This window comes from Phascolarctos cinereus, unplaced genomic scaffold, assembly GCF_003287225.1.
Source record: "Phascolarctos cinereus isolate Bilbo 61053 unplaced genomic scaffold, phaCin_HiC Scaffold_726;HRSCAF=1367, whole genome shotgun sequence".
In the NCBI taxonomy this organism is placed as follows: domain Eukaryota; kingdom Metazoa; phylum Chordata; class Mammalia; order Diprotodontia; family Phascolarctidae; genus Phascolarctos; species Phascolarctos cinereus.
Genome location: NW_027556098.1, coordinates 351,617,973 through 351,628,949, shown reverse-complemented (window position 1 = coordinate 351,628,949; position 10,977 = coordinate 351,617,973). Strand labels below are relative to the sequence as shown.

Sequence of the window (10,977 nt, the reverse complement as noted above, 5' to 3'; positions counted from 1 at the left end):
TTTGCCCTGTGGCTTAAGAGATCTTCCTTGTTTACAATGGAAACTAGACCACTTATTTTCCTTACTTGCCCCTTTTCCCTTCATCTTTCCTTTCTTTTTCATTTCTTTCATTTAATTGTCTTCCTTATTCTAATAACCTGTTATAATATACCTCCACCAGCTAGTTTCTACGGGACACTTGGTATTAATCATTTAGCCTTCAATTACGAACTCCTGAAGAGAGAATCCTCTATTTGCAGAGACAGACCATTTCAGTTTGGACCGCTGTCATTGTTAGTTGTTACTTAAATATCATTGGCATTCCTACAAATAAACCATAGTCTTTAATGGAGTTTCATGGATGAAAATTTTTCTGTAGAAAAAAATTTCCTCATTGAAGGAAATATTCCATTAGAACATAAAAGGGAGTAGGGAAAAGTAGGAAGAAAAGGGAGGGGGGCACTGATAAAAGGGAGGACAGATTAAGGGAGGCAGTGGTTAGAAGTAAAACATTAGTGAGGAGGGTAAGGGTGAAAGGAGAGAGAAAATTATAAACAGGGGAGAAAATAGGATGGAGAGAAAGACATAGTTAGTAATCATTACTGTGAATGTGAATGGGATGAACTCTCCCATAAATCCCAAGTGGATAGCAGAGTGGATTAGAAACCATAATACTACAATATGTTGTTTATAAGAAACAGATTTGAAGCAGAGAGACATACATAGAGCAAAGGTAAAAGAAAAGAATGGAGCAGAATATATTATGCTTCAGCTGAAATAAAAAAAAAAAACAACAGCAGGGGTAGCAATCCTAATCTCAGACAAAGCCAAAGGAAAAATAGATCTAATTAAAAGAGATAAGAAAGGAAACCACATCTTGCTGAAAGGTACCATAGACAATGAAGTAATATCAATATTAAGCATATGTAACAAGTGGTATAACATCTAAAGTCGTAGAGAAGAAATTAAGTGAGTAATAAGAAGAAATAACAAAACTATTCTAGTGGTGGACCTCAAACTTCTACTCTCTGAACTAGATAAATCTAAATATAAAATAAACAAGAAAGAAGTTACGGAGGTGAATAGAATTTTAGAAAAGTTAGATACGATAGACCTCTGGAGAAAACTGAATGGGAATAGAAAGGAATATACCCTCCCCCCCCATAATACACAGCACTTACACAAAAATTGACCATGCATTAGGGCATAAAAATCATACAATTTAGTGCAGAAAGGCAGAAACATACATCCTTTTCAGATCATGATGCACTAAAAATTATGTGTAATAAATGGCTATGGAAAGATAGACTAAAATTAATTGGAAATTAAATAATCTAACCCTAAAGAATGAGTAGGTCAAATAATAAATCATAGAAACAATCAATAACATCATCAAAGAGGAAAACAAAAATGAGACAACATACCAAAACTTATGGGATGCAGCAAAAGCAATTTTTAGGGGAAATTTTGTATCTATAAATACTTACATAAATAAAACAGAGAAAGAGGAGATCAATGAATTGGGCATGTAAAAATGCTAAAAAAAAAATCCAAATTAAAAATCCCTAATTAAATACCAAGTTAGAAATTCTGAAAGCCAAAGGAGAGATTAATAAAATTGAAATTAAGAAAATTATTGAACTAATAAATAAAACTAAGAGCTGGTTTTATGAAGAAAAACAAAACAATAAAACACACAAGCCTTTGGTTAATTTGTTTAAAAACAAAGAAGAAAACGAAATTACCAGTATCAAAAATGAAAAGGGTAAATTCACCAACAATGAAGAGAAAATCAAAGACATGAATTAGGAGCTATTTTGTTCAACTTTCTACCAATAAATCTGACAATCTAAGTATAATGGATGAATATTTACGAAAGTATAAATTGCCCAGATTGACAGAAGAGGAAATAAAATACTTAAGTAACTCCATTTTAGAAAAACAAATTGAACAAGTCATTAATGACCTCCCTAAGGAAAAATATCTCCAGGGCCAGATGGATTTACAAGTGAATTCTATGAAACATTTAAATAACAATTAATTCCAATACTATATAAAGAATTGGGAAAAATAGGCAAAGGAGTCCTACCAAATTCTTTTTATGATACAAATATGGTGCTGATACCTAAACTGGGAAGAGCCAAAACAGGGAAAGAAAATTATAGGCCAATTTCCCTAATGAATATTGATGCAAAATTTTAAAATAAAATATTAGCAAAGAGATTACACCAATTTATCACGAGGATAATACACTATGACCAGGTGGGATTTATACCGGGAATATAGGGTTGGTTAGGAAAACTATCAACATAATTGATCATATCAATAACAAAACTAACAGAAACCTCATGATCATCTCCATAGATGCAGAAAAAGCTTTTGACAAAACACAACATCCATCCCTATTAAAAACACTAGAGAGTAGAGGATTTTAATGGAGTTTTCCTTAAAATGATAAGTACTATCTATCTAAAACCATCAGCAAGCATAACATGTGATGAGGTTAAGCTAGAAGCATTTCCAGTAAGATCAGGGATGAAACAAGGATGCCCATTATTATCACTGTTATTCAATATTGTACTAGAAATGTTATCTTTAACAATAAGAAAAAGAAATGGAAGGAATTAGAATAGGCAAAGAAGAAACAAAGCTACCACTCTTTGCTGATGATATGATAGTATACTTGGAGAATCCTAGAGAATCAAAAAAAACCTACTTAAAATAATAAACAAATTTAGCAAAGCTGCAGGATATAAAATAAACCCACAGAAATCATCAATATTTCTATACACTGCTAATAAAGCCCAGTAGCAAGAGATAGAAACAGATTTTCTCTTTAAAATAACTGTAGACAACATCACATATTTGGGAGTCTACCTGCCAATACAAACTCAGGATCTATATAAATACAATTAAAAAAGAAAAAAAACAACACCACATTTCATGTAACTAAAGTTAGATCTAAATAATTGGAAAAAAATATCAGCTGCTCATGGGTAGGCTGAGCTAATATAAAAATTGGTAAGTTTACCTAAATAAACTTATTTATTTAGTACCATACCAAGCTGTCAAAAATTATTTTATAGGACTATAAAAATAATAACAAAATTTATCTGGAAGAATAAAAAGTCAAGAATATCAAAGGAATTAATGAAAAGAAATACAAGGGTGGCCTAACTGTACCAGACCTAAAACTGTATTATAAAGCAGCAATCAGGGACTAAGAAATAGACTGGTAGATCAGTGGAACAGGTTAGATACACAAGACATAATAGTCAATGACTATAGTAATCTACTGTTTAATAAACCCAAGGACTTTATGATACAATTTAGAAATACCATAATAACACAAACAGTAGACTTCAGATGATATTAATTGCATTTCCAAATCATCACACATAAATATTATTGATAGAAGATAAGGCATACCAAGTGCAGAGGCTGGCTGGCTTCTTGTATCATACTGCTCTGGCCCAACTCCCTTCCTCCTCTCTCCACAGTTGCAGACACTGCTGAGGCTGGGGCTGCTTGCAGCTGCTGGGGAGTCTGAACAGCATGTTTCACCAGGTGGGGGGAGGGTGACTCAAGTTCTCTACCACTCTCCAGCACCCTCTTTTCTTAATCTGATCTTAATCTGATCTGAACCCCTCCCAGATGAGAGGGGTTAACAAAATCTGCTAAGATGTTTTTGGCTGTAACTTTTCACTGTACCCTTAGTATGTCAGAGCTATGATGACAAGAAGAATCTTAAGAATTTTTCAAATAAACTTCACCTGCACGTCTTCCTCCGTCCTTTACACCGATTAATGTTAACAGGATTTTACTGAGCCAGTCTCTAACCTAAGGACCAAACAGCAGGCCAAAGACAATATGAGCCATTATCAAAGGCTGGTCCCTTAATGGGGCAAGAGTGAGCATTAAGCCTTTCAGACCAGGTGAGTTGGAAGTCTGGAAAAAGTTCAAGTGGCACCTAGACTCTTTGCCACTGGTACCAAAGGGCTCAAGGCTTAAGTTCTGAGGTGTCTCTTTTTTCAGATATATGCATTTTCCCAATTTGTTTTACACCACATAATATAATAAATTCTAGCTTATCTTAATCATCAAATCAATAAAGACAACATTTAACTTAAAATGTAACCAGAATGAATTAAATTATTGGATTTATATTCCAAATGGTATTATGCAGAATCTGGGGTTAGGATTTTAATACTAACTGTAATACTATATTTTACTCAAATGTACCCCAATTATCACACTTTAGAGTATGTTTTATTTTAGTTTTACCTTTGGTTGTGTGCCAATTCACACAAATCTTTTCTCTTTCTGTGACTCAGGAAAGGGTAAAGTGCTAGTCCTATTCCAAAGTGCAGCCTTGAAACCTGCTTCTCTTTGATGAGTGAAATGACCTTTTTTCCCCCCTTAGGTCTGAGGGGAAAGGGTTTTTCCTTCCTTTTTTTCTTTTCTGTCTGTCCTTCCACATCCAGAATTTGGCCAGAGTCCGGGAATGTAGAGAGTGAGAAAGTTTTTACCAAGTTGTTTATTTTCTTTTGAAGAGATGCTCGTCAATCTTTCCAGTCCAGGTACAGCCATCAGACTTTTTTTTTCTTTTCTGGCTGGCTGCATTTTAAATCTTACAAGATGGCAGACTCAGAGATTTTCACAGAGACACAGAGCAGACAAATACAAACAGAAAGCACAGACAATGATAACTTTTCTTGGTCCTCTAGATTATATTGAGGCCAGGCTCTGTTATAACTTATTAGTCCTGTGGGATGGGAAGTAAGACTGAATGCCAGTAAGCCTAAGAGAATCCCCTCTCATTTCCTCAAGTGGCATCCTACTGGAAGGGATGAAGAAAAATTAGTTCAGAAAGAACTCCCTGAAAAGTTCCCAAATGAAGTGTCCTCTATCTAGAGGCAATTGCCATCCACAAGGGCCCCTGGATGCTAGAGCCCAAACAATTCAGTCAGGACTTCCTAGGTGCTTGAAGGACCTCCCAGTTGAGAGAATGGGAAAAAAAGATAGGCTTACCTTGGATTGGAGGGGGTCTTAATCAGAGACTCTGACCACCCAGGGACAGAAAAAATGTTGTGGTTTCATGGTGTGTTGTGAGAGTGTCTCAAAAGAATTCAGACTCAGACCACCTCCAATTCAAGTGAAGGCATTTATTGAGGGTGACACTCTCCAGTGGGCTGTGTTCCAAGAGGAATCAGTAACTTACTAACACAAGACAAGCAATTTTATAGTGTCACAATGTTAATTACACAATAGAAATTACGAATATTAAAAAGGCAAGAGGAATTTGTCAAGGGATTAGGTAATAGGGGAGGGGTCCCATCCTTAATGGAACTGCACATGCAATTACCTACAATGCATACAGAAAAACCCAGTGGGGGGAGCATTATTATATGATAATGGTATTATAATAAACCTCTACATCATAAATTCAACTAAAGGAGAGCTTTTGCTATCACTGTGCGGGGGCCTACTTAGGAAAAGTCCCTTCTATTGTTTAGGGGTCCACATGCTGCTCAGGCATCCTGATGATACTTTCTGATTAGCTGGCTATCTGCTGTCTGAGATTAGATAGATGAGATTAGCAGCGTCTAGCTGGAGGCAGTGGCTGGGGTCCCATCACATGGACATGCCTGCTATTTTAGTGGGGCAGTGAGGCATATGTGAGGAAGTTAAGATAGGGAGTTGGGAGGGACCATGGCTAGGTAGGGGCAGTGGGGCTGCTGTTCAGTGAGGTCTATGATTGAGTGTGAGGGCCTTTGGTGTGGTTAAAGTCAGATTGTGAGGTTAAATCAAGACCTGTCTGCTGTTCAGTGAGGCTTGTAAGAAAGTTAGAATATTGGGGCTTTATTAAGATTCCATTACAGGGAAAGGAAAAGTAGGGAGACAGAGGAAGAGGGAAAGGAAGGAAAGAGAAAAAGAATTGGTGAGATGGAAAGAGTAGATGGCAGGTAACCTCAGAGGCAATGAAGAATCTCAGGAGCCAAAGAAAGGACATTTCCCTTCCCCCATGAAATCACAGGTTGGAACTAGAAAAAAAAATAAACTTCAAGACCTTTTTTCGGTGAAAGTTAATCTGAAAACTCGTGTGTGTATTTTTTTATTTGATACTCATAACAATCTTGAGAAGTAAGTAGAACACCACATATTTATCCCATTTTGCCAGATTAGGAAGATGAGGCTCAGAAAGGCTAATTAATTTGACCATGGTCACCTAGCTGGCAAGTGTTCTGCCTGGGCCACCTGTACCTTTCACTATATCCAACTGCCTTGAGATTAAGAAGTAAACCATGGGGAGAAGCATACAGGGGCAAAGAGAAGGTAGCAAGGGAATATTACCAAATTTTAAGGAAAAATAGTTTTTAGCTGTGCTATAACAGTCCATAATATGTTTGCTATCAATATCTAACCTAGAAGGGGACAGGAAATAAGAGGTGAGTTCTGTTTCAGGCCAGTGCTTTGAGAGAGTCGCAAACCTTGAAGTGCCACTCCATTCTGGTGACTGAGCTAACAGACAGGATTCCATCACCTCCCAACCCTCTACCCCCAACACATGCACCACCCTCTCTTCCATTGGCTTCATTCCAGGTTAGCCACACCCTGACCAGAGCCAATAGTGGCCAGAAGCCTAAAGGGCAAGGCTTTGAGGAGAGGGATAAAAGGCAGAACTGAGACAGCTGAGGCATCACACTGCTTTTGACACATCTTTGTTTACAAGCAAACTCACAAACCTGTCAAAATGGTGCATCTGAGTAGTGATGAGAAGGGCCACATCACCTCCCTGTGGGGTAAGGTGAATATTGAACAGACTGGTGGTGAGGCTCTTGGGAGGTAAGTACCAGAGGCTATGAAGGAGGGGTGAAGGAGAAGGGCAGGTAATGGGGCTATGGCTGGTCATGGAACAGCATAAACTTCACCTCCTCCTTTCTTTCTCTTCCCCAAAGGCTGCTCATCGTCTACCCCTGGACCTCCAGGTTTTTTGACCATTTTGGTGACCTGTCCAACGCCAAGGCTGTCATGTCAAATCCTAAGGTCCTTGCCCATGGTGCTAAGGTGCTGGTTGCCTTTGGTGATGCCATCAATAACCTGGACCACCTGAAGACCACCTTTGCCAAGCTGAGTGAGCTCCACTGTGACAAATTGCATGTGGACCCTGAGAACTTCAGGGTAAGTTCTGGGGCCGCTCCAATAGGAGGATTGCCCCCACACAAAGCTCTAACTAGGGCAGGTGACAGAGGCTTTGCCTCATGGCATTGATATTTAAACAAGACATATTAAATATGTACAATTCCTTCTACCATGTAAAAGCAACTGAGTCCAGGGCTTAGTTTACAAGAGTAGTTAGTTAAATTTAGGAGCTACTGAAATGTTTTGTTAATTTTTCCTTAATTATTTCTCATATTAGTTTCATGTGATGAATTACAAGTTCACAGGATCACAGATTGAAAGCTAGAAAAGATTTCAGAAATCCTCTGCCTTTATTTTGCACTTGAGGAACCTGAAACTGAGACCTGCTAAATAACATGTCTGGAGCCACACAGACAGTGCATGAGCAATGTGCTATTTGAATCCATGCCCTCTGACTCCAAATCCGGGGCTCTTCCAAGTATGCCACACTGAGCCCTCATATTGGGCTATTGCCCTCCATATGCTGCTTCCTATGGACATCAAAATTGTTAGTCAGAGTTTTGCCCCCACAGGGTCCTGAAGGGTAAGTGGCTCAGGAGGAAGGGTTGGGGCAGAGCTCAGGAGGGGACAAATGGCCCAGTAAGTAGGGACTCCTCAAAGGCTTGTAGGAACATCTTGTGCTCCTATCTCTAGTTTTACTTAATTTCTTTCCTCTCTCTTATCCCCCCATACCCTTCTTTAATACACACTCTCTTTTTTTATCTCTCCTTTCTGTTTTGATCTCTCCTTCACTCTTTTTTATTCTAATATCTCTCCACATCCTGCCTCCCTACTCCCTCACCTTCCTTCCTTCCACCCTCTCTGTAGCCTTCTTTCCTATATGCCTTATATACTATCTTTTCTTTCTACTTCATCCTTTTCAACCTCTCTCCCCTTCCTTCATTTCTCATTCACCCCTAATGAAATTCCTTTTCTTTTTTATATTTACTTTTCTATCTCTTACCACTTTTCTCTTAGTTTTCCTCCTTTTCCTCTTTCTCCATCTCCCTCCCTACTTTGCCTTTCCCTTGCCAGTTCATTAGGTTTATCAGGTTTTTTAGTTTCCCCTTCAATCCTGCATCTCTCCCCTCTGGGGATCATGTAGGTCTCAAAGATTCCACTGATGTTTGCTAAAGGACACAGAAATAAAGTCAGGGATGGGAGGTGGGGAATGGGGTAAGGGGAGAATTTATGAAGAGAAAAGGATACTTCTATTTAATGAGAAATTAGCTAATAAATGATGGAGAAATATCTGGAGAATAGTAGAAAGGAAGATCAGGACCTGGAGGACAGTGGGGGATGTGGAGAATTCAGTGGGGCATTGTGAAGAAAAAGGACCATGCTCTACAATTGGAAACCTATTGGGTGAATATGACCCAGGAAACAAGGCTGGATATGGGGGTGAAGTGGAATACAAATGGATTGCCTAGGAAGTTTGGATAGATTCCTCTTTTCAAAGGTTCATTATGTCCCTCTGTCTATCTCTTCCACAGCTCCTGGGAAACATCATTGTGATCTGCCTGGCTGAGCACTTTGGCAAGGAATTCACCCCTGAGCATCAGGTTGCCTGGCAGAAACTGGTGGCTGGTGTGGCCAATGCCTTGGCACACAAGTACCACTAAGCCCCTGCCCATGTGGGGGCCTCCAGCCAGCTGAGTCCCCTGTGTTCCATGTAGTCCATCTTCTGCACATGGAATGAATGGGGCCTGGCCCTGTGAGCATAGCCCCTGACCAATAAACTGCATTCAGTCCAATGAGCTTCATGTAGTTTTCTTTCCTTTCTATTTGCTTTGCATTTCATTTTGGTGGAGTGGGTAAATGGGGGAAGATGGAAAAGGAGAATTGGAGGGAAGAGAAAAGATATAGAAACATGGGGGAGGAAGAACCAGAGACCATGAGAAATGAAACCTTGGGGAAACTAAGGAGACAGGGATGTTAAGGGAGGGAGCAAGAGGCATCCATTTGCCTTGTACTCTTCATGTTCAAATGGTTCCAGTTCACTGAAGCTGGTATAGGGAGCAGGTTGTGAGAGTTCCTGATAGACAATCCAAAGGGAGTCAATGCCAGATTTGTAGCCCTGTGGGCAGGACACCTCTCCCTCCCCTGAGTACCTCTCCACATTCTACCAAAGACAAAAGCCCTTACCCAGTAAATATTGCTGGAATGAGTAAGCCAGTGAAAGAATGAAAAGCTGAGGGTAGTATTTCCCACAATCCTTGTAACCTGGATTCCCAAAGTTTTCTGACCCTAAGAGACAGCTTTTGAAAAATCCCCTAGTGCCCTACTAGCCAATATCTCCACCTTCAATCCAGAGTATCTGGAGCTCCCTCTTCTCTCTCAGGCTGATCTGATTTTATTCTGGGGCAGTAGGGACAATAAGGAGGTGGAAATGGCTCAGCTCTTATGGCCCATAAATAGTCACCAACATTAAGTAGATTTTGTAACTTAGATGCATGGCTCAGCCTCTCTTGCTCTCTCCTTTGGTCTTTTCCAGTCTCCTGAAGTATTCTGTCCCCCAAAATTGGGATAATCAGAGTGAGGAAAAGAGCCATATATTTCAAGAAGCTTGTCTTCCCAGTCCCTTGAATCTCTTTTCTTTTTCATTGTTTCCTCAGCCTCAAAGACTGCTTTGTGGCTTTTAGTCTCTAAACAGCTTAAAGGGGTGGGGATGAAGGGTGGCATCGGTTGGGGAGGTGGGGAAGGAATGTATCACAAGCAGCTCTACTTAGATAAGCCTTATAAGTCTTGGAAGGTAATTTAGTCCTAACCCTGCCTCTAGGCCATCCTTTGGATCAGATTCATTCTTTCTATGGCTATCCCATTCAATTATGGCTCTAGGGGACTAAGGAAACTGATTCCTTCTTTCTGGATATTTTAGTCCCTTATCTCTTTTATGGAGAAATGCCTGCCCTGAGTCCAAGGTTTTATCCACTGGGGTATGGACATCATAGTCTGCAGATGAATGAACATGCTTATACACATTCCTTTTCTCCTTTTCCCTTTCACAAATCCTCTCCCATCCCACAAGCTACAATCACCACCCCTTCCCACTCCCACCACTGGCCAATGATTTTATATCCCTCCATCTTCCTTTCACAGACCCTTTGCCACCTAGCCTTTTACTCCAAATTCCATCTCTCTTCTCCCCATCATGGTCAATGTGGATGTCTACTGCTGGACTTGTCCTGCTAGCTGTTATATAAGATAAAGGCCTGAAGAACTTGTGTCATGCTGCCATTACAGAGGTATATATTTAATCTATTGAAGAATGCAAATTAAACCCAGGAGCAGGGAGCTGTCAGGTTGACATAAAGAATTTGCCTCCAAGATTTCCACTCTGACACAGACTCACAGTCCTGGGTGGATAGTAAGTAGATATGTAGTAAAGGAACGCATGTTGAATAAAAAGAACTAATAAACTGACATAAAAATAGGAATTCATATTCTCTGCAGGCTGAGAGGGAATTGAAAGGAGAGATTATGTTGAGAGATATTGATTTTTCCTATCTTGGTGTGGTAGAAAGAGAAGAAGCAGTTACAGTTGTGGTTTAAAAAAATTAAAAAAAAAAGATTTAGCCCTTCTTGCTCAGTTACAATTGTATTAGATAGCCCCTAAGGTTTCCTTCAAACTTCATGGGTCAGTCCATGATTAGTTCTAGGCTCCTCCAGGTAAGCTCCTTGGAGGGGCTATATTATTACAACTGATAGAAATTTTAGCTAGAGGGAAGTGAGAGAGAGTTGGGAGGGATAGTTATAACTGTCTCCGAAGAGACAACTTTGAGATAGCAGATGGAGCATGGCACAACGTGCCAATGA

The 10,977-nt window shown here is 39.6% G+C and overlaps 1 protein-coding gene across 1 annotated transcript; it reads left to right on the top strand.

The window, feature by feature from the left end:
- The first annotated feature begins 6,683 nt into the window (after positions 1–6,683).
- On the top strand, positions 6,684–8,918 carry LOC110195023 (hemoglobin subunit beta-like). Its single transcript, XM_020967672.2, has 3 exons — positions 6,684–6,825; positions 6,939–7,161; positions 8,655–8,918. Exons 1-3 carry the CDS (start codon positions 6,734–6,736, stop codon positions 8,781–8,783), a joined length of 444 nt encoding a protein of 147 aa, XP_020823331.1. The 5' UTR covers positions 6,684–6,733; the 3' UTR covers positions 8,784–8,918.
- The last annotated feature ends 2,059 nt before the right edge of the window (positions 8,919–10,977 follow it).